At 36.1% G+C, this 23,380-nt stretch overlaps 4 protein-coding genes across 9 annotated transcripts; 3 read left to right on the top strand and 1 right to left on the bottom strand.

Annotated features, from left to right (window-relative positions):
• LOC141390680 (metaxin-1 homolog) lies at positions 1–2,022 on the top strand. Its single transcript, XM_073963622.1, has 5 exons — positions 1–345; positions 517–663; positions 797–1,072; positions 1,136–1,534; positions 1,594–2,022. Exons 1-5 carry the CDS (start codon positions 265–267, stop codon positions 1,672–1,674), a joined length of 984 nt encoding a protein of 327 aa, XP_073819723.1. The 5' UTR covers positions 1–264; the 3' UTR covers positions 1,675–2,022.
• Positions 2,023–8,163: 6,141 nt separating this feature from the next.
• MBD-like (methyl-CpG-binding domain protein 2) lies at positions 8,164–19,961 on the bottom strand. 4 transcript variants are annotated; one of them, XM_073985211.1, is made up of 5 exons: positions 12,309–12,440; positions 12,096–12,239; positions 11,428–11,850; positions 10,932–11,010; positions 8,164–10,395 (listed from the first exon to the last, which is right to left on the bottom strand). In XM_073985211.1, exons 2-5 carry the CDS (start codon positions 12,227–12,229, stop codon positions 10,318–10,320), a joined length of 714 nt encoding a protein of 237 aa, XP_073841312.1. In that variant the 5' UTR covers positions 12,230–12,239; positions 12,309–12,440; the 3' UTR covers positions 8,164–10,317. The 4 variants fall into 4 exon arrangements, with proteins under 4 accessions (XP_073841312.1, XP_073841309.1, XP_073841306.1 ...); XM_073985208.1 differs by lacking the exons at positions 8,164–10,395; positions 12,309–12,440 and adding an exon at positions 19,821–19,961 and having other exon boundaries at positions 10,399–11,010; XM_073985205.1 differs by lacking the exon at positions 8,164–10,395 and having other exon boundaries at positions 10,399–11,010; positions 12,309–12,423.
• Kdsr (3-ketodihydrosphingosine reductase) lies at positions 12,441–18,345 on the top strand. Of its 3 annotated transcripts, none has more exons than XM_073985228.1 (4): positions 12,441–12,568; positions 16,104–16,355; positions 16,470–17,038; positions 17,106–18,345. In XM_073985228.1, exons 2-4 carry the CDS (start codon positions 16,136–16,138, stop codon positions 17,301–17,303), a joined length of 987 nt encoding a protein of 328 aa, XP_073841329.1. In that variant the 5' UTR covers positions 12,441–12,568; positions 16,104–16,135; the 3' UTR covers positions 17,304–18,345. The 3 variants fall into 3 exon arrangements, with proteins under 3 accessions (XP_073841329.1, XP_073841325.1, XP_073841334.1); XM_073985224.1 differs by lacking the exon at positions 12,441–12,568 and adding an exon at positions 15,856–15,971; XM_073985233.1 differs by lacking the exon at positions 12,441–12,568 and adding an exon at positions 15,945–15,975.
• On the top strand, positions 18,684–20,178 carry LOC141403073 (trypsin beta). Its single transcript, XM_073985242.1, has 2 exons — positions 18,684–19,768; positions 19,833–20,178. The coding sequence occupies exons 1-2, from the start codon at positions 19,431–19,433 to the stop codon at positions 20,023–20,025; spliced, it is 531 nt and encodes a 176-aa protein (XP_073841343.1). The 5' UTR covers positions 18,684–19,430; the 3' UTR covers positions 20,026–20,178.
• The last annotated feature ends 3,202 nt before the right edge of the window (positions 20,179–23,380 follow it).

The following is a 23,380-nucleotide window of genomic DNA, read 5'->3' as shown; positions in this document are numbered from 1 at the left end:
AAGTTCTTCCTCACGCTTCTCCAGCCAACAGAAAATTTTTTTCAAAACAATAGCTCTGTTCCAGAACTAAAAAGTTTTTACAATTTTTACCACTTTTACACATTTTGCGTTCCCGTACACAAAATTTATATGAAAATCGTTTACGACTTTTACAACATTTACGACTTTTACCACTTTATAAAGTACGGGAACAGGCCATATATAAAGCAAATATAAATGGTCTCATTGAAATTAAACAATACAATTGGTAGACAATAAAGAACTATGAGACTTGGAGCTGTGTTATATGTCTACAAAGGTGAATGGGGACTGCCGTCCATTGATTTCGAGTGTTTGCGCGTTCTGGTATGTTGTCACTTGAGAGTTTAACATGATTTTAATAGGCAAAGTTGCATCATACTAACTACATACTCCAATCATCTTCACGATCCTTGTGATAAGCAGATTTAAGTTACTCTAATTTTGAACGGTAGAAAAGAGTAATTTGGTACGTTTTTTTTACTTTTTTCCATTTAGTGCTTGATTAAATTTACCCGCTGTCCCGTCGTTATTGAAACAAATGCAAACCCCTTGCGTTCCGGTGCCGGCAAATTGCCGTATCTACAAATAGGCGATGAAAAATTTGTAGGTTACAGACAGATAAAGAAATTATTGGACAAAGAGGTGAGTGAACTCAATTGGCGGCTGTTGCATACAAAGAATGTTGTAAAAGACGTACATATATGCTTGTCTTGCAGAACTTTTGCTGTGGCCAAATAAGTGATGATTATTAATATATATTTTTTCTTATTTTTAGGGCTATGCCATAAACAATGAATTGAGACCAAAGGATTACAATCTTTCAGAATGTTTCACTAATTGGGTATTTACCAAGCTCCATGTATACTATCATTATTATCTATATGGGGAACCTAATAATTTCGATACAACCCGTGCATTATATGCCAAACGAACTCCATTCCCCTTTAATTTCTATTACCCGTCCACGTATCAAAAGGATGCCTATGATATTGTATCAGTAATGGGTGGTTTTGATATTGATGATAAACTGGAGAATCACAATGTAGACTATGTAAGTAACATAAAAAAAGATTGGTCTCTGGAAACAATAAATTTATTTTTGTACACCGTTTAGATTACCAGCGAGGCCAAAAAATGTATAAATGTCCTTTCAAAACGTTTGGGCCGTAATTTATGGTTCTTTGGCGATAAATATAGTGAATTTGATGCCATCGTATTTTCATATTTAGCGATACTGTTTAAAATCACCCTACCCACAAATCCCATACAGAATCACATAAAAGGCTGTCCAAATTTAGTGAACTTCATTAATCGGATATCACGAGATATATTTAAGAAAGAGGGCTTCAATTCGATTAATACCAGCAAAGATAATGCTTCCCCAAATGATCCTATGTTAACGGCAACAGAACGAAAGTTCCTAGAATCTGAAAAGAAAACTAAAATATTAGCTGGTATAGGTGCAGTGGTGGCTATGGGATCATTTGCAGCCCTGAAAATATTTTATAAAAAGGTACCGTTTTTTTTATTAATTTTAATTAATTTAATTTTTTAATACCTTTTCCTTTACAGTTTTCAAGTTCAAATGACCATTATGATGTTGGCATACATTATGATGACGATGATGACATGGATGAAGATGACATGGATTAGTTACCAACAACATAAATTTGAATTCTATTTAAAAAAAACTGCCTTCGCCTTTTTTGGGATGTGTTTTATACGATAAAACACCCTAGACACATAATACATTGCATAAATGGTTTTAGTGGGTTTGCCTGTCGAAAAAATATTAGTTTATAATAAATTGTTTATTTCTTATGATTAATTTCTAGAGTAACATTTTTTTGCATCGAATCTTTAATTTATTACAGTTTTGAGTTCTTCGATCTTTACTTTAGTTTAATTAATGCCACATTTGTCTGCTGCAGTACAAAAAACAGTACATTTGAAAAGTCTTCATTTCTTTTGCAAATAAAATTCATTGAAGTAAAATAAAAAGTTATTGTTGATTTTGATTTTTTTTGTCTCGAAAAAAAAACCAAGTACCAGCGACAGTCTCGCAGTATGTAAACACCAAGAAACGATGATAGGAATTTACTTAGATTTATCCTGATTCGTCATCCATCAGCATTTGGCAAGTTACCTTTAACACCCACTTAAATTTTAAAAACCATGATGAGCCGAAGGTAATTGGCGCCTTCATCTCGTATGCTTGAGACCTACATATGTACATACACATGTTCCCACAACATACATGAAGGGACAGGTGAGATTTTTCTCATATCAATGAGAGCACACCGATTAGTGACTCAATGATATGGGACCTCATTTTTATTGCCGAACGGCGACATCACTTTTAGAGAAGTTTTTCATGGTTTAAATACTCAGGGAATGTCGCCTACATTACACTGAGTAGATTTTCCACTGCAGACCTTCTGAGTGCAAGGCGTACGTGCTTACCAATGCACAACGGTGGCTCCCATGCCTGAAGACTACAAGGGCGATATTACTGCGGCTGACTTCCGTATCGTCAGATGCTTTGCAAATGTCTGATGTATTGTGTTTCATAAGGCCGCAATACTTAACAAATGCGAAACTATGTGCTTCAAAACGTCGTTGCATTTTCGAGGAACAATGCATGAGTATGCAACTGAAATATTTTGACGAAGTTTAAAAACTACAATGCATCTGAAGATGCGGAAGTCAGCCTGGCTTAAGTGAAGTTGAATGGGAAATTCTTAAAAGAACACAAAGAGGACATACTTGCTCTGTTCCAGAACCTGCCAAAAGCTACTATTTTTTACTACGATAAAATTTTTTCCTTTATGTTATCGAAAAAAAATAGTAAAAATTAGTAGATTCTTGCAGTTCTGGAACAGACCAACTGTGTTGCAGCTGACATAAAACTCAACTTTGTTAGTGATCTTACGATTAGCCGGAGTCTAAAAAATCTTGCTTTTAGATCAGTGATGACCCGTAGTGGTATTCATTTTTGTTGTTACCGACAAAAATCGGTAAAATTAAATCGCAAAATTATGACTAAAAACATAAAGAAAAGTTGGCATCACTGTTTGTGTCGGTAGAGGCTAGCGACTACTTTTTATTCATCGTTAACTTACCGAAAAATTTCGTTAATTATCGAAAATATAAGCATTTTAATTTTACCGACAATTATCGATAACAGCAAAAATGAGTTACAGAATCCCACTACAGGTCATTATGGTTCTAGATTCAACCACAATTCGTATTAAATCCAAAAATTTTCTAATTGATTTTAATGCCGATATGGGAAAAGAAAATTTCAGACCAACGGAAAATATCACCAACCAACGACTGATTAATCCAACCCTTTTGAAAAATTAAAATCTGTAGTGGAATTCTGTAACTCATTTTTTGAGTTACCGACAAAAATCGGTAAAATTATGAATACCAAAATTAGAGGCATTTTCATTTTACCGATTTTTGTCGGTAACTCAAAAAATGAGTTACAGAATTCCCCTACAGACCAAAATAATACTAGTAGTCTGGTTGTTCATTAAAAACATTTGTAATGATGCACTTCCCGGAGATGCTGTTGTTGTTGTAGCCCCTAAAGAGTTCCCACGTATGTATGTGGGTGGGAGAAAGTATAGAAAAGAAAATAAGGACATAGTTTGAAAATTAGAGAAAGTGACATTTTACTATTCCACATTCAATCCAAGGAAGATTGCTGCCTGGATTGGATGTGTCCATAGTGCCTCAGGTGTCAGATCCTTGGGATTTTGCGGCTACGCTAACAGATGACTTGTCGTGTGGAGAGAGCTGTCGCACTTGGGGCATTGATCTGAGATCTCGGGATTGATTTGACATAGGTAGCTGTTGAGGAACCTCGAGAGTCCCGACCTGAGCTGCGATAGGGTGCACCTCGTGTCTCTAGGCAGGTTTCTCTCTTCATCATTAACGGGTGGGGGTCTACCTCCGAGTACCACACTGAACGAATATGAGTTTATGGACTCCTGAACAATGTGTATTTGTTTGGAGGCTTCTTGAATTGTTTTCTCGCTTATTGGGTCCAGTTTGGGTAGAGCGTTTTTGTTCTTGCGAAAGTCGTGCCTTATTGGGATTTGTCTCTCAGAGGGGGGGTTCATGTATGTGGTGTGGTTGGGATGATTAGGGGAGGTACATTTCAATTTATGCTGTTTCGTTAGAAGGGTGGAATGCCTTCTGACATTTAACATCTTCCATTCATGTTGCAGATGTTCTTCAGGGGTTTTAGAATGGCACCCTGTTGCAATTCTTAGTGCCGAGTTTTGCACAGTTTGCAAGTTATTCCACTGAGTATCGCTTATGGATGGGATCCAGACTTGGGTAGCGTAGTCCAGAAGTGGGCGCCCTATGGCTTTATAGGTTGCCACTACGGTTTCTTTGTCTTTGCCCCACGTGCTGCCTGAAAGAGCCTTGAGGATCTTGTTTCGTCCTCGGGCTTTATTTGCTGTAAGCTCAGCGTACTTGCTGAATTGGTATATGTTGTCAAAAGTAACACCTAGTATCTTTGGGTTTTTGACAGTTGGAATGTTTTCCTCATTTATGTGTATATTGAGGTTTGTGTTTACTTCCTTAATCCATGTCGTAAAGAGTGTGGCTGAAGATTTGGGAGTTGACAACTCTAAGTTCCTGTTTTTAAAAAAGTTTGACAGTCTAGGGGGGTATTAGTTGAGGTTATCCTCTATCGTTTTCAATACTCTGTCTGAAGATATGATGCTGCAGTCATCAGCATATGAAATAAGGTACAAGTTGGGGGGCGGGGTTGGGCTTTGGCAATGTAAAAGTTGAATAGGAGTGGGGATAGGACTCCGCCTTGGGGCACCCCTTGTTTATTTCTTCTATATTTTGAGTTTGTACCTCTAAATTCAACATAAGACTGTCTACCCGCCATATAGTTTGCCAGCCATCTTTTTAAGGTGTTGGGGAGTGTGGTATCAATAACGTCGTTTAAAAGTGTTGCGGCGCAGACCGTGTCAAAGGCCTTTGACAGGTCTAAGGCCACTAGGATTGAACGTTTATGAGGGCGTTTGCTGTTCAGTCTCTCTGCGATTTTCGCTGTGATTTCGCAGAGTGCTGTGCTTCTCCCTGGGCGGAAACCATGTTGGTCTTGGGCCAGTTTAAGATGTTCTGCGAAGGTAGGGAGCAATATTGCCTCTAGAATTTTTACTGTGGGGGATAATAGTGTGATGGGGCGGAAGGATGGTCCTAAGTGGGCAGGTTTCGGGAGGGGAATATTTTTTCCTGTCTTCCAAATATCAGGGATTTCGAGGGTTTTGATGCACAAACTGAAGATGTGCGTGAGAAATCTGATGCCTTGTGGACCTATATTTTTGAGCATTTTTGTTGCACATCCATCCGGGCTGACACAGTGGACCCTTTGGCTGCTTTGATTGCATTAGCTACTGCTTTTTCTGTTATGAGGGTGGGAGACGTGTCTGATCTGATTGTTCGGTATTGTCTTTTTAGTTTTCTACTAAGGGTTGTTTTGGTTGTGGGGTGCTCGACGAATTGTCGGCAGAAGGCTGATGATACCTTTAAGGGGTTATTGGGGGTTTTGTTTCCGAACGTTATTGCAATTCTCTCTTTCCTTCTGGGGTTTGAAAGGTTTTTGATAGTTGACCATAGTCTCTTGGGAGTTGTGGTTGGTAGTGGGGTGTTTGAGAATTCGTTTTCAGTCATGTTTTTGAAAGTTGTCCAGTCCGATTTACTAAAGTTGGTGAAGGTGCGGTCTTCTGAGGTGGTAATCTCAGAGTTTGTGGAGATTTGTAGTCCGATCCGTCAATTTGCGAGGCGATGTGTTCGCCTCTACTGTCTGAACCGCATTCAGAAAACCACGACTCATGGTGGGTATTTATGTCTCCAAGTATGATGGTGTTGTTCCCTTCCAGATAGGGTCTTATGTCTGGTTTGAATCCAGTACGACATACCGAGTCGGGAGGGATATATATGTTTAATATTTTTATGTCTGAGTCGTGTAGGGTTATTTTGATACATTGGATTTCAACGTAAGGATCAGTGGATTGTATATTTAAGGGGCTATATGTTACCGAGTCATGGACAATAAAGGCAATTCCTCAACCGGCATCCTTTTCGCGATCTTGTCTGATGATCGTATGTGATGACGATCTAGTTAGAGGGTTCTTGTTTGTCATCTTAGTTTCTTGGATCGCTCCGATGAGGAGGGGGGGAGTCTTTATTGCCCGGGGTTTGTTGGTAATTTTGATTATTACCATTATTATAATTGTTATAGTTATATTGGGTGGTGTTAGGGTTCATGCAATTAGTATTAGATATGTATATTGCTAGTTGTGGGAGGGGTGTGGTGGTGCGAGACATGCATTGGATGTTGGGGTGTTTTGGGGTGATGATGAGGAAAGGTGTGCCATTGAGGCGACATGCACACAGGTTTGGCATCGAAAGGTTTCCGTGTGATCAGAAGCCCTTCTTAGCCCTGAGCAGCGTAGATGTACCCAGTTGTGACAGCCCCCGCATTGGAATGACCCTCCTTTGCGGGTGATCTTATTGTCACTGACTGGACACATGTATATCACTGGACCTGGGTTTCGCTCAATGTCTCCGGCTAGGAGTAGAAGTCTGAGCAGGTATGCCGGAAATACTTGCTCAGATAGGAGAAAAAATAGGATAAAGGGATGGTTGTGAAGGATGAAAGGTATAGAATAATACATACGTGAGTTTCCTGTGTGGGGGAGTTGCAGTCCTTGGGCAAGATTGCTCTTGCGTCGACCCCGGTACAAAGAACCAACTGCGATGAGGGCTGATGCTGATGTTGCTGCCGCAATAGCCGGACCAAAAAAAAATATTTTCGGCAATAATGTAATTTTGGAAAACTTTCTGTGGAAAAAGTTTAAACTTGCTCCTAATATATACATACATATATTACTTATCATTCTGTTATACAGGTTTTTTATTTTCACAAATTAAATTAATTTATCTGTTAATAAATTTGGCTTTTTGGCTACAACAGAGAAAATTATTTTAAAGAAATGTTTTCCATAGTCTACTAACGGCATATTTAGGATCCGAATCGCATACGTACAATACCACTTCTGCTCCAATATCATCCGGTTCCTTGCGATCATTTACCTACACATTGCGAACATTTTCAGTTGTGCAAGGAGTTGGTGATAGCTTCCCAGCAAACACAATGTCGGACGTCCGACGCGTCTGCTCAAAGTCGGAAGTTTTTTCCGAGGGGTCTGACCGACTTCGGTCCGAACTCTGTCCGACTAGTCTGACGAACTTTTTCCTGTCCTCTCTCTCCCTCTCTGAAGGAAATTTTTCTATTTTCTCTTGTGCTGCTTTGGCAAAATTAAGTGTAAATAAGCAGAGAGAAAAGAATTGTACATGTTTCGCTCGCACATTGTAAATGTGTAATTGTTGATGTGCCGACATTGATGCAGTACGAAGAAAAATTGAGTGCTCGGGTTTTAATTTCTGTATCGGAGAACAAATTTGGTTTATTTTTGTTATGCGTGTTGATGCATGATAGTGTTTAAATGTTATTCATAGTGATCGGTTGCATACATATTTCTATATTTTTGTGAAGTTAATGAAAGCAAAGATTTTCTTCGTCAAACTTCAACACTATGTTTTATATTTGTATATGGCCAAAGTTAAGTTTCTTAACACTTTTATGTGTATGAACATTTTTTGCATGTGAAGACATGTATTTCCACAGATCGTGTTGACGAATTTGCTGTTCTCCACAGTTTGTTTTCAGCATTTAACACAGCATAAGATGATATTAAAACCTTTAATATGTTTATAGTAGATAAACTTTTATAGGATTTGAATATTTCTTAACTGAAACACTTTCGAATTTCATAAGATTTTACTTCCGAATTCGGACCGATAGCTGTCCGAAAGTCGGTAAATAAATCAGAAATTTATACGATAGTTCATCAGAGTTCGGTCCGAAAGTCGGCTAAAACATCCGATTTTCATCCGAATTTCGGTCAGAGAACACGTCAACCACGCCATATGACTTTCGGTCAGAGTTCGGACCGAATTCGGATCCGAACTCGGACGTTTCATCCGACTTTCGGACCGAATTCGGTCCGAACTCTGATGTTTTTTCCGATTTTGGTTTGCTGGGTTAACACCCATTAATAAAATATTGTTATATTTATGAAGGTTCTTTAATAGAAAGACATACGCAGAGCGTATTTTGTTGTTATCAATTAATGTCGTGATGATTCATCTACAATTCCGTTGGAGTCGAGCTTAATGACCGATGATTTTTGCAAGTGAAAAAGGAAAGCCGAATGTTCGTAATTTTCAAATAAGCTTACATTTTTCTATTTGATTTTAAGGTCGAAATGAGAAAGGAAAGTATCAGGCCTCTGGTTACTCGCAAATGGCAATGACAACGGCCCATCAGGGTTGAAGTAGCTTCGAAGCTTATTCAACTTAAGTCATCAAGTAATAATTCGTTCAAGATGTCTCTTTATAAACATAGCGATTATGAATCTTCACGTAGGGAGCTACTCACAAGTGAGTTGCAGTTCACTTTCACCTGCTCGAGCTATTATGATTGAGCAGGGAGGAGCACAAAAAGTGAACAAGGGTTGACAAGTCGGAAAATGGAAAATAATGGCGCGACTTGTGAACCCTTGAAATAATAATTTGTGTTGCCATACCGTCATTTTTTGCACAAATAACTTTGAGATTAATTAATTCTTATTTTTTGTATAAAAAATAAATAAATTTTCAAATTAATAAACATTTCTAGCAAGAAAAATGTCAGTTATTAACAATCCACTGTAAAAGAACATGGATATTGGTAAAAGAAAATACAACATTAAAACAACATGGCAACATCTGTAACAGCTGTTCTTTTGTTTTGGCAGATATGTGAAAATTGTTTATTTACACTGAAGAATTCGTGAAATTTATTGGAAAATCGTAAAAAAGTGAACAAATGTCGTTTAAAAGCGTCATTAAATGGCTACAATAAGTAAATGTTTAATGTTGCATTTTGGGTGATAACAGAAATGGCAAATTCTGAGGAATACCAAGGAAATGAAGTGGAAGTTGTGTTTAGCACCATCTCCCATTCTTTCCAAGACTGCGACCCCAAAAGATCCAAATCGTGTACGTTACTCTCTCTAGGAATAACAATTGCAGACATGGGTTGCTCCTGATTGGGTCCTTGTATAGTTGTGAGCCGCTTTATGCAGAATGTACCTTTTTGATCTGTCCATACCTGAAAACTCGATTTAGGCCTTCCTTCACTGATACATACCACGGGCAACGTTTTAGTTACAGTACTTGCTCGGGCATTACCGTGAGATAGGGATGGCTCTCACGGTAATGCCCGAGCAAGTACTGTAACTAAAACGTTGGGTGGGTTGGCCCGACACACTAGGTCCATCAAGAATGATCTTCACGTTCTAGAGAGGGAAGCCCAACCATACTGGATAGAATCCCTTGCTCAACAAGCATTTCAAGTAGTTTTGAATAGCTTTCACATAGTCGCAGGTTCTAATGTAAACAAATATAGTGTGAATAAAGTCCACAACAAACCAGAGTAGTTTTTGCTCAACTATACTTGGGATATTTCAGTCGTCTAAATTCTTAGGCAAATATTGATAGCACCATGCACAGCACTCTGCGTCTTTTAATGGTGCGATGCCAAACCTAGTCATATAACTCCAGTGGATAGTTACATGCCATTCTTGGAACTGAAGGTAGACCCAATTTTGTACCAAATTCTGAAAGAATTCAGAGATTCAGACCGAATTCGTAAAGAACTCTGAAAAAATGTTAGCGGTCAATGTCCTAAGCTTTAAAAAACAAGAACATTCGTTTTATGCAACTATAAACATTATGGTAGAAATTTATAATAATGATATTTCTTTCTTTTTATAAGAATAAAAACAAAAACGCCCATTTGTTTTTAAATTTTTAAGTTGACCTCAAGCCAAATTAAAACCAAAGAAAATAGCGTCCAAAGGTCAACAATAACCTCACAACATAAAAAATCTCTTATTATTTTTTGTTACTTTCAACCTAAAATACAATTAATTATCATTACAGATACAAAATATTCGTATTTTTTAAAATAAATGTTCACACTTAAATTTTTTTGTTCAACTCACTTTGATTTCGGTAGTGAGAAATTTCAGCAGAAATTTGCCTCTTTTTCTCACTTTTTTTACATTTGTAATAGCTAATTTTTTCACGAACGTGAGTTTTGCTCACCCTCTTGTTGTTTATAATAAGGGAAAAGTGAGAACATAACATCACTCACGGCGATATGATGTTTATAATAGGGGAGGAGGCGAGAAAGAGAAAACTCACGGTGAGAGGCCGTTCATAATTGGGCTGAAAATAAAAATAATAATATTTTGTTTATTGTATTCTTCTTGTCAAGAGGGTTAGAGATGAAAACTTATAACTACGAATATTTTATCATATAACTGCGAAATGTCCGCAAAAGTAAAAAACCAAACATTTTAGGCTTTTAACGCCTCTTGCAATTTCCTCCTTGCCATATTTACACGATCCTCTTGCCTTCGTATGTCATCATCCGATATGAGTACACCTTGCATTAGCGGCTGATCGGGATTAATGTAAGCTGTGGCGTTTTTTTGAAATTCAGTCTTTGTGGCAGTTTGTCCAGTAACGGGTGTATTGAGGACATGCAAAGCTGTGGCCAGCGATTGCATTACAGTCTGTTCGTGGATATTGGGACCCAATGGTTTAATACTTTTTGGCAATACAATATCATCGAATTCTTCTCCAGTGGCATGGCAGGCACGCATATTTTCCAAACGCTTTTCCCAGAAAAGTTGTTTTGGTTTATCTTGGGCCACCTGTTTGGTGTCATGTTTCACTTTATTCCATTCATGATTACGTACCACAGTGACGGGTTGTTTAAATATGGAGGCTGTTTGTCGAATGGGTGGAACCAATGAGGCATCGGTACGCATGGCACGGCTGTTAAGTAGTTAAATATTAAGGTGATTAGATTTTTGTTTTAAGTATCAATTTTTAAATGCTTATACAATTAACTATAAATATCCCATAAGGTTATTATGAACGTTTTTAATTTTGGTACTCAAGAAGAAGTTCATTATAACCCCACGTGAGACTTAACATCATAACATTAAAGAAGGAACAACATGCAAATAAACTGCCAATAAATATAAAAGTGCAAACACAATGTTGTTGTAGTAGTTGGTTTTGTCCATTTAAAGAGCCAATATTGTTCTTTTAAAAGAAAACATAAAATTTTCTCTAAAATTTGCCAATCAATCAAATAAATGTATGTATATATTCTCTAAAAAGAACGCTTCATGAAGACATGGCATGCAACACAATTTGCCTTTCTAGAGTAGGCTCCTTTCTTTCTACCTGAATTCTAACTGTTGTTGTTGCTTTAGATTGGATGTTGATGAAGATAGATTCGCAGTAGCTGAAGATGATGACGAAGAAGTCGTTGCAGAAGTTGAACTCAATACATTATAACTGGTGGAGGATGTAGATGTTTGTAGTGGTGATTTATGCTTGCGTTTTAAAGAGTGTCCCGCAGACGATTGTGGAACTATGGTGATACTACTTCCGCTGCCACCGACGACACCACCAATACCACAAGTAGTAGAACTACTACCACTAGCACTAATCGAGGTTCCTGGCAAGCAACGATACAACGAAATAGATGGTGGTGGTAATTGCATTGTGAATTTCCCTTTTTGAAAATCAAAACTGCTTATGTCTATGGCATCTCCTAAATAACGCGCTAATTGGGGTTTACTATCAATGCGTTTTCCGGTGGGACTTTATTATTAGCAACATCATCAGCAGCGAGCGCATCCAAACATTGTTGATATATAAGGATGGGTTTATTTTCGAAGGGGAGGGAAGTAATCAAAAAAGTTGGTAAAGTCGCATTTAAGGGTTTAATAAAGGTGGATAATGGTATTTGGTGTGTATATTTTTTAAAAAATAAGTATTTGTTATACTTGGGCATTGCGTGCTTTTTTAGAGTACATAATTTGTCCTTATTCTACTAGCTTGCTTACCTGTAATAGTAGACATCAACTTTTCCAGCAGAGATTCCAGACTTTCTTAGGACTTCCTCCCTTTGCCATCCTTTCGGCAATGCATTACAATCAACTTTTTTACGTTCTATGGAAATATTCGAGCTCATTTGCATTCTAAGTTGGCTGCAAGAAAGACAAGTAGTGATTTTAAAATGATTTTTTCTTCTTGCCTTCAATTTTTAGCAATTTTACATTTTAACAACACAACAAATAGTGTTCTTCTTCTTATTATAATTAAAATTCAGCGTAATTGGTGTTGACAATTCCAACTGAGATAAATGTTGCCATTTGAATGTTGGGTTATCAAATGTTAGTGGATGTTTTTCTGCGTATGTTCACCATTGCTGCCAGAACCTGCAAGAATCTACTAGTAAATAGTAAAAATTAGTAGATTCTTGCAGTTCTGGAACAGACCACATTTCTTCCGCCTCAAGATCTATTTACCAGGTCAAGTAAGTAGCACAACAATTCTATTTTGGTTGAAAATTCTTCAAGACGTCAAAATGTTTGTTTACGTCATGGTACAATTATAAGTAATTGTACCATTGTTTTTGGCTTGTTCCTTTACTTTTGAAAATGGTAAAACCGGCAAAAGTAGCAAAAGTTATAAAATGCTCCAATATGAATTGTATTGTGTCTGAAGTAAAGGAACGCTTTTCGAGTAAAAAGTGGTAAAACTTGAAGATTCTTGAACGTAAAGGAACAGAGCTTTTGATTTTTCATGGCGAATTCCTAGTTTTATGACGTTTTTGATTCGATCAGCTGGGCTCATGGTACAAATACACAGGTAGCCGCATCGGCAACTGTTGGTAACATAAGATGTCAAAATTTGACATCAATTCAATGCAGTTGACACCTTATGTTACCATCAGTTGGCTTGATAATGCTACCTGTATTATTGTACCATGGCTGGGCTGAGGCATCTACCTAAGTCTTATGCCACACGACGAAACTTGCATTAGCTGTGTTCCTTACTTACCTGAGGTTACCATTTTTTCCATTTTTAACCTGCAAAGCATTCCTTAACCCCGAAAAGTGGCAAAACTGGAAGCAATTTTTAAGAGAGTGAGAATGGAGAGGGAGAGAGAAAATGGCTTTCTCTTCTACCACAGGCTACCAGCAAAATTTCTGCAGGTAAAAAATGGCAGAACTGATTTTTCGACTTTTGTTTGACGTTTATTTCACAAGGAAAAAGAAAATGGACGAAAAACAGAAGAAAAAGTCGAACGCTGACAAAATTAAATTAAAAACCCTGAAATAAAAGACGAAAATTGATTTTTTATGTTTCTTTTTGACATTGCTGCCAGATCTACCATTTTTCCGTTCCTTTACTTTTCTGGTAAAAATGTTCATGAGAGAGCAATTTTGAGCCAATTTGACACTTTTCTCTTTTACCACCCTTACCATTAAAAAAGTAAAGGAACAAAGCTATTAAAAACTTTCCTATTTTATAGGGGTTCTCCAATCGAGTTACCCACTACAGCGAATTAATAAAATTACTCTAGGTCTGTGTTTAGACACACAAATTTCTCGGGAAAGTAAATTGAGTTTTTTGGGAGAGAGCGGAGAGGAAAGAGCTCCTCAATACTCTTTCCTACCCCCTATTGCCTAAAAATTGAATTTACTTTCCCGAGAAATTTGTGTGCCTAAACACGGACTAGTACTGAACTCGACCTAAGAGCGCATATTTTCATGAAATTTATTTCGCAGTGTGACAGGGAGCTAAGTAATTGTACCATGTTCACCGTGTCATGGAACAGGGCCATGGCACAGTTACCAGGTAGATGCATCAGCCAACAACTACAACAAAAACCAGTCAGTACTGTGAAATGTCAAAAATGTTTTCCAAAAACAGAGCGATTCACACATTTTTTTCAACAAATTTTTGTTAGGCAGATATTAATAAACGCATTATTACAAAAATCACAATTTTTCGTTTTTTGATTTGGTGTTTTCCATGGTTCAATTATTAGAAGGTTGGGCAGGTTCATGAAATTATAAAAAAAACAACTCTGATGCCGGTTTGCTTATAACTTCAAATGACTAATAACAAATGCAACAGGTTTTGTTTATTTGAAATATTGTCAAATATTTAAATTGAAATATTTTATATATGTTTGCCCACGTTTTGGTATAGCCCCATATAACGCGAATTTTCGCTTTCAGGAATTTTGAATGTATTAGCCCAATTTGCCCTTGTAATTTAAGATTTTGTATCTGCAGAGGTTAAAACACATTTCCACAAAAAAATTTTTTATAAAGTCTACTTTATAGCATGGTTTAATAAGAAAGGTTAGCCAAAGCTTTATGTCAATTTAAATTTTTTCATTCGAGTATGCCTAAAACTTCAAAACAATATAAACAAACTGTGTATGTGTGTGTGGTATTTGAATAATATGCCAAAGAATTTTAAAAACAATCAAATTCAATGATTTTTAAAATTGTTTTTAGACCATTTGTATTGAAGAAATTGGTAAGATTTGCATTGAAACAATCAGTTTATGATATTCGCAACTCGATTATGTGGAGAAAACTTAACTATTCATTCATTTTTCGCGTTTTTTATAAAATGCATTGTAAACAAACCCACTTGTTGCTTTTATTTTGAAGTTTTAGGAATTTAATAAAAATAAGGGTTCTACAGATTTTTTTCATTTAAATCTACCTCTTTACTTATACCATGCTTTATAGTATAACCCCCATATAAGGAAACCTGCAGATTTTAGTTCAGAAAACTTAACGGTGGAGGATATAAAACGTTCGCCCGGCCCAGTGGACACTAAGCTCACCGTGGTGCCACCTTCCAAGCTACCTTTACCATACATATGTTAAGGTTAGTGAGCTAACATGTTTACTCATAAGAACGTTAAAAACTTGAGTTGGGCATTGGGCTAGTAACCCATCGCTCCAAAAGATCGTATTATGAAAAACAAAGAAACAGAAAACAACACCCATCTTACGTTGACGACCTCGCAAAAGTTTTATGGATTACAAACAGCGAATTTGCACCTGGAATGTTCGGAATCTTCACAGAAGGTGCAGTTTACGCTTTGGAGTATGTACTTGAAAAATACAAGACCGATATTACTGCCATGCAGGAAATACGATGCATTGGGAAAGGCGCCACAACAACAACTAATGGCACCGGCACGAGCGCTTAGAAGAAACGCATGATTGTTGTTCTGCCCATGACATATTTATTTTATTCGATTTTAATGCCGAAATTGGAAAGAAGAATGACTTTGGTCCAACAGTCCGAAAATTCAGTCTTCCCAGTGAAGCTTCTGCCAAAGGAATCATGTTGATAGACTTCGCAGCGACAAAAACATGACAGCAGTATTAGATTTATTGTTACGAACAGACACAAGACGGAAGTTGGACATCGGTAAGCTGCAATCACAACACATATCCACAGCATATTCCAGCATATTCCACTCATCTGACCCCTTTGTTTAATGCAAGAACACGTCGACAATGTTGAAGTCATTTCTGCTTTCAAAATTGTACATCTTCTATATTGGTTTTTGTATGTATCCAATGTGATTTTGAATAAATTTATTTTGCCGTTTGTCAACTTTGTCAAAACTGTTTTGACACAATAGGAGGACCTCAGGAAAAAATTGTAATCAGATGTTTGCTGTGCCCTACCTTTTAATGATTGTACCATGGGTGTTTTCAAATACAACAACTTTTTTGACAGTTCGTAGTACATCAGCTGTGCTGATGAGGGTACCTGTATGATTGTGCCATGAACAAAGCTAATGTCTTTGACAGATCGTACGCGATAAGATAGTTTTTTCTTTTTTGTAGTTTTTTATGTATTAAATTTAAATTATATATTATTAAAAATAACAAGTAGGTATTATAAAAATACCAAACATTGTTGAAATCTTAATTACATTAAAAACCAAGACGAATAATAAACAGATTTAAAACCGAAAAACTTTCTAAACTGAAAACCTGAATTGTAATTATTTCCTTTTCCAGATAAAAACACCTGCCAGCCAACAGAATACAGAATGTCCGCCTTAACATGGGAGATAGCGTTGTATATATTCTTAGCCATATTGGCCCACATACTAGTCTTTTTATTTGTAACAAGGAAACGCGCTAAGAGTATTGTGGGAAAACATGTGGTAGTCACGGGAGGCAGTAAAGGAATTGGTTTGCGCTTAGCGGTAGAATGTGCTCTTCGAGGGGCTAATGTTACAGTTTTGGCACGAGATGAGAAAATGCTTAGTAAGTACATATGACAGCTCACTGCTCACTGACCGCACCCACAGATATAGGTGTATTACTAAACAAATTGTTTACATTAAAATGTTTATTTTAAACTGATCACTTGTTTCTAAGGTGGTGCTGTAGCTCTTATGGAAGTGATAAGACAAAGTCCAGAACAAAAATTCCAATATCGCTGCATTGATTTGGCTTCCAGTTATGAAACTGTTGAAAAATGTTTATCGGAAATTGAAAAGGAATTTGGCGAAATATACATGCTAGTAAATTGTGCCGGCTTGGCCATATGTGGAGTGTTTGAAGAAGTCCCCGTTGAAGATGCCAGAAAATTAATGGATGTGAATTATTGGGGTACATACAATTGTACACGTTATGTTTTGCCCAAAATGAAACAGGCTAAAAGTGGTGTCATTGTAATTACCGCATCGCAGGCTGCTCTATTTGGTATTTATGGTTATGGCCCTTATGCAGCATCAAAATATGCCTTGCGTGGTATGGCCGAAACTATTGCCATGGAAAGTCGTCATTTGGGGGTATCGGTAACATTGGCATTGCCAGCAGACACAAATACACCTGGATTTGAAAATGAGAATAAAACAAAACCCCAAGAAACTAAATTAATTTCAGGATCAGGTGGTTTGGCGGAACCAGATGCTGTTGCTAAACAAATTGTCAATGATGCCTTAGTAAGAGATCATCATATTTATTACAAAATTAATAAGTTGCTTATCAAACTATTTTTGTTCTTTGCAGAAAGGCAATTTCATTTCTATTCTTGGCTTTGAATCGTGGCTGTTGACTTTATTGGGCGGTGCCCTATTCCGTTGGGGTGGTATTTTCCAAAATCTATTCCATGCCATGCTAATGGGACCTCTTCGCATTATTGGCTATTTCTTACATTTGCACTTCGAAAGGATAATTGAAAACTGTGCTAAAAAGAAGACTGACTAACAAATATAAGGAAGATAACTATTGTTATTGTTGTTAATACACAATTGGAAATTGCTACACTAAATTTGATCATTTTCTTCACATTCAATAATTTTACATTCTATAGAAAATGTATGCATTTTATAGATATAATTGGCTACTTTAGATATAAAAATATTTATTAGCACAACTGTTGTCTATTGCTTGAAACTAGTTAATCCGAGAGAAAAGTTATTTTAAATCTATAAGGGCTTGGAATATTTCAACACCTAAAAAAACTTTAGCTATTTTTTCAATAGTTCACAGCTACATTTTGCTATGTCCATTAGTTACGTAAAGCATTTGTTGTTTATATATATGTACTTACCCCCCATACCATTGCTATCGAAAACGATATCGTTTTCGAATGTTTCTCGAGAGTTTTGCGGATATTTTGTTCGAGAACGACACACGAGAATGAATTAAAAACGATTCACTCGTCGCTCAGTTTGTGGCAGGAAATCCTTCGATTTCGAATATCGTTAATAATATTATTAGCGAATGATTGACGATAGTTTTACGATAGTGGCGAAAAACATTTTTTGTGGAGTTTCTGTTATGTACCTTTTCCGTTTTTATTTCTTTATGTTTGCGACGCGATATTTAACTGTTGATAAACATTGTTGTCTTGTGTTTGGCAACCTACCCATATGTTGTCTTTATCAACACTTATTGTCTATATTATACGTAGCATTTATATCGAAATTATTTGAAAAAAGCAAATGGGAATTTTTTACAAACAACGTAAATTTTTTTTTTGAAACAAAAAAATTTTCAAAGTAAAAAATGTTTCTCGAAACTATTTTTCTTGTGAAGAAAAAACATTCGCCAAATGTTCGAAAACGATATCGTTTTTAAACTTTTGACGAACAAAAGAACAACGTGCTTGTGTACACCCGAAAAACAATTGCCAATTCTTCGAATGTGATATCGTTTTCGAAAGTTGTGTCGAACATTCGAATAATATCCGCAATTGGTATGAGGGGTATACACATTTTTTCATAATAAACATATTTTATTGGTATTTGGATTTGTGTTATTATTAAGGTGTATGGGTAATGCCAGAGAAAGACGAGTTGAAGGGGTTTTTGTAGACAAGCTAAGGGAATGTTTATAAGTGTTTCTGAAGTGAGTCTTTATAGACGAGCTGAAGGGAGTCTTTATAGACGAGCTGAAGGGATTCTTCATAGACGAGCTGAAGGGAGTCTTCATAGACGAGCTGAAGGTAGTCTTTATAGACAAGCTTTAGGTCGTCTTTATAGACGAGCAGAATGTCGTCTTTATAGAAGACGACGAGCTGATGAAGTCTTTATAATGAGCTGATGGAAGTCTTTATGATGTACTGAAGTGAGTCTTTATAGACGAGCTGAAGTGAGTATAGACGAGTTGAGGTGAGTTAATAGGAAGCTTTACAGTACAACAAAAGATAAAGTAATAAAATTAATTCTTCTTTGCATATGTTTTGATATCTCATGGTCGATGTCTTGTTTAACCCATCCATAGAAGGAAGGTGAAGTTACACACAGTTATCTCAAAGAGTTTTATGAATTTGAAGCAAATACAGTTTCTTCATGTTGCTTCTGTCTTTATCAGCATTTTCTGTGGAAATACTTCAGCCACACAATTGGAAGCAAATTAATATCGATATCTACCTAATTGCGCTATGTTACCCCTGAAATTACCAGAAGATAAATACCAAATTATCATTTTTGGCATGAAGGTACTTCTTCTTTGTATCACAACATGGGTATTTAGTTGTTGCCTTAGTGTGATACTGATATTGAAATAATGCAGAAGTTAATTTTCTTAACGTTTCTGGTATTTGCAATAAACTCCATTGAAAAAAGTTGGGCTAAAAAATCGCGTATAGTTAACGGCCAAAATGGTTTAATAGAAAATTTTCCATTTCAAGTAAGTTAGAATAATGATAAATGTTGTTAAAAGACAAATAGTGCGGAATGACTTAAAATATGTTACAAATTCAAGCTCTCCTTAAGATTACGAACGATACACATATGTGGCGCCTCGGTTTTAAGTGATTCTTGGGCAATTACAGCGGCGCATTGTGTTCATGATGTTGAGCATATACCCAGAGAAGTAACCCTACGTATGGGAAGTACATGGCGTACAAAAGATGGTATCATTGTACCAGTTCAACAAATACACACTCATCCAAGTTATAATCCTGAAACAATGAATTTTGATGTATCGCTACTTAAAGTACGCGAAAATACCTTTCATCGTCCCGATATGTTTGTCAAAACGATAAAATTACCTGGTCTTTCGGAAAAAATACCCAACAATATAGAAGCCATAGTATCCGGGTGGGGTCATCAGAGTTCTTCAGATCACAATTTATCATATCAATTGAAATATACTAAAGTGTACACGGTGGACCAAGCAAAATGTAATAATAGTTTAATTTTGCATGGAGGTGTTTCAAATGCGTACGTAACATTGTTGCTGTCACGATTTCAATTGCGGAATTTAAGAGTTTACCTTTCTTTGTAGTATGTTTTGTGCTGCAGCCCGCGGAACCGATGCTTGCCAAGGTGATAGTGGTGGTCCAATACAAATTAATGGTAAATTAGTTGGCGTTGTCTCATGGGGAGTGGGTTGTGCTGATCCGCATTATCCAGGGGTTTATACGCGTTTAGCATATGCACCCATACGCTTCTGGATAAAACTTATTGCGAAATTATGAGGATTTTATGTTATGTCATCCTTTTGAATAAATAAAAACAAAACCTGAAATACAATTAATTGCAAAGGAAAATTATTTATTTTACGAATGAAAACGAAAGAACCCCCTGCCGTGGGATTGCACTTTTTGCTTTATTCACATTCATAATGCAAAAAAAAACGAACTTAATTTATACCCTACTAGCAAAATGCCCGCTACTTCGTAAGCGGAAAAGGAATAATATACAAATAAACAATATTAAATATGGAGAACACTGGAAATATTGATGTACTAATACCTATTTGAATTGATATTTAATTTCTTTCAAGTACTGCTCTCTACACTTCAACAGCGTCCTACATTTTAACCCCCGGTTTTTGTAAAAAAAATTGTATGTTCTCACACGAATTGTCAAATTTTGTAGATCGATTTACTCGTCTTAGCGGAAATGTGGAACGCTGATTTTTGAATGAGGAATTCTTAACTATATATAGAACGTGTCTACGAAGAATTCGATCTGTATGTAATCTAGGGGCTGAGATATGGATGCCCAAATTATTACGAATGTAGACGAACGAACAAAAAATTGTTACAAAAACAGGGGGTAAATTCCAGTCCATGTTTTATTAGAACGGCATGGGTATTTTGAAAATTTTATCCACATTTTCCAACAAAATTTTGGAATTTGTGATATCAAAATGTAGAAAACCATTACTTAGAAGATGTTACCCTATATAACAGCTATTTTTTGAGACATTTTATTTTAGGCCTTTTTTTCTTAGGATGTAAAAACCTTCTTGTAAAACGTTAGCCGCATAGATCTACCTTTTCAAATGAATTTACTATAACGTTTAGAATAGACAACAAAGATAAAAACAATTTTGTTGAAAAGGTACGTTTGACTTTTTGATATCAGTACATTATTTAGAAACCGAATTCGTGTTAACCTGGAAACAATAGTACATTATTCAGTACAATTTTTAAAATCCAGGACCTTAGCTCAAATGTTACAGTTTTAGCTCTACTTTAAATAGACATTCTGATCCAATCTCAATAGTTATCCTCATAACAAATTTCATTTATCGATTCACCCAGTACCAGTGCTTCAATATTTAGTATTATTTAATACTTCTAGTACACTTATTGTACGACCACCTTTAACAATGAACCTGACAAATTAATAATATAAATAACTTCTATTCCTTACCCCAATACTAAATTTATTGCATATTTGTACTTTGCACGCACTAATGATATAATTCCATCTTCATTGCTACACCCAACGTAAAATTTAATAACATTTCGTACATTTCGCATTTCTCAATAAATAATCCAGCCCTCAGCCTAATTTTATAATTTGTATGCATTTCAAAAAATTCGTATCTAAACACCAACACAATCCCCCATACAACAATTCGAAATTCCATCTATATCCCATCATGCAACACCAAACTGGAACCAAATTTAGTACTTATAGTATGTATAAGTTTCAAAAATTACTTCCTTTTATCTAAAACTATATCCAAACCGCGATTTAGTATTTTTCGTATACATTAGTACGAATTTCCAAAACTTCCTCTCTTTCTCACTCTAAACGTCAACTGCTACACTAATACCGAATTTCACAATTTCAGCTCTACCCCTTTACACAATAACAATTTGGACCAAATTCTGTGCCGTTTAGTAATTTTCGTACACTCATTGTACGTATATCCACAACCACATCCATATCTCTACCCTACACACCAACAGCGGCTATAATACCAAATTTCCGAATTCCACCTCTATTCATAATACCATTAATACTTTTCGTATGAAAGTACGAATTTCAATAACTATCTCCAACAGTAATTGCGAATTTCAGGATTCCATCTCTATCAGTCCACCCAAATCTAAATTGTACCATTTATTACTTTTCCTACCCATAAGTATGAATTTCCAAAACTACCTCAATTCTACACTCCAACAGTAACCTTAATTCGAAATTTCAGGATCCCAGCTCTATTCGTTCCCCCAAATCCAAATTGTACCAAATTTAGTACTTTTCGTACCCATAAGTACTAATTTCCAAAACTTTCTCAATCCTACACTCCAACAGTAACCTTAATTCGAAATTTCAGGATTCCAACTCTATCCGTTCACCCAAATATAATTTGCACCAAATTTAGTACATTTAGTTCTTTCCGTACCCATAAGTATGAATTTCCAAAAATACCTCAATCCTACACTCCATCAGAAATCTTAATTCGAAATTTCAGGATTCAAACTCTATCCGTTCACCCAAATAAAAATTGTACCATATTTAGTACATTTAGTACTTTCCGTACCCATAAGTATGAATTTTCAAAACTACCTCAATCCTACACTCCATCAGTAACCTTAATTCGAAATTTCAGGATTCCAACTCTATCCGTTCACCCAAATATAAATTGTACCAAATTTAGTACATTTATTACTTTCCGTTCCCATAAGTATGAATTTCCAAAACTACCTCAATCCTACACCCCATCAGTAAACTTAATACGAAATTTCAGGATTCCAACTCTATCCGTTCAACTAAATTTAAATTGTACCAAATTTAGTACCATTTATTACTTTCCGTACCCATAAGTATAAATTTCCAAGACTAACTCAATCCTACACTCCAAAAGTAATTAAATTCCAAATTTCAGGATTCCAGCTCTATCCGTTCAACCAAATCCAATTTGTACCAAATTTTAGTACCGTTTACTACTTTTCGTACCCATAAGTAAGAATTTCCAAAACTACCTCAATACTTTACTCCATCAGTAATCTTAATTTCAAATTTCAGGTTTCCATGTCTATCTAAATCCAAATTGTACCAAATTTGGTACCATTTGGTACTTTTCGTACACATAAGTATGAATTTCCAAAAGTACACCCATAGCTCAATCGTACGCTTCAACGGTAATCAAAATTCTAAATTTCAGGTTTTCAGCTCTATCCGTTCACCCAAATACAAATTGTACCAAATTTAGTACCATTTAGTACTACTCGTACACATAAGTACGAACTTCCAAAATCATTTCCTTATATCAACACCACTTCCCAACCTTAATTTCCATACCAAATATGAAGATTGTAGCTATATCCGCTCAAAATATACAATTGGTACCAAATTTAGTAACTTTTCGTACACTTATAGGTCGAATTTCCAAAAACCCTTTGGTACATCTTTCTAGCTCTCCATCAGTTACCCTCATTCCAAATTTCAGAATTCTAGCTCTTCCCCTTTGCCTAATACAAGGGGTACCATATTTAGTACCTTTTAGTACTTTTCGTACCCTTCTAGGTCGAATTTCACCCCTACACACCGACAGCAACCCACAGTCAAAATTTCAGCTTTCTAGCTTCA

Source organism: Musca autumnalis, unplaced genomic scaffold (genome assembly GCF_047663935.1).
Source record: "Musca autumnalis isolate F117 unplaced genomic scaffold, ASM4766393v1 scaffold_1, whole genome shotgun sequence".
NCBI classification, from domain to species: domain Eukaryota; kingdom Metazoa; phylum Arthropoda; class Insecta; order Diptera; family Muscidae; genus Musca; species Musca autumnalis.
The sequence above is the reverse complement of the archived record's forward strand: the minus strand, read 5'-3'. Positions and strand labels throughout refer to the sequence as shown.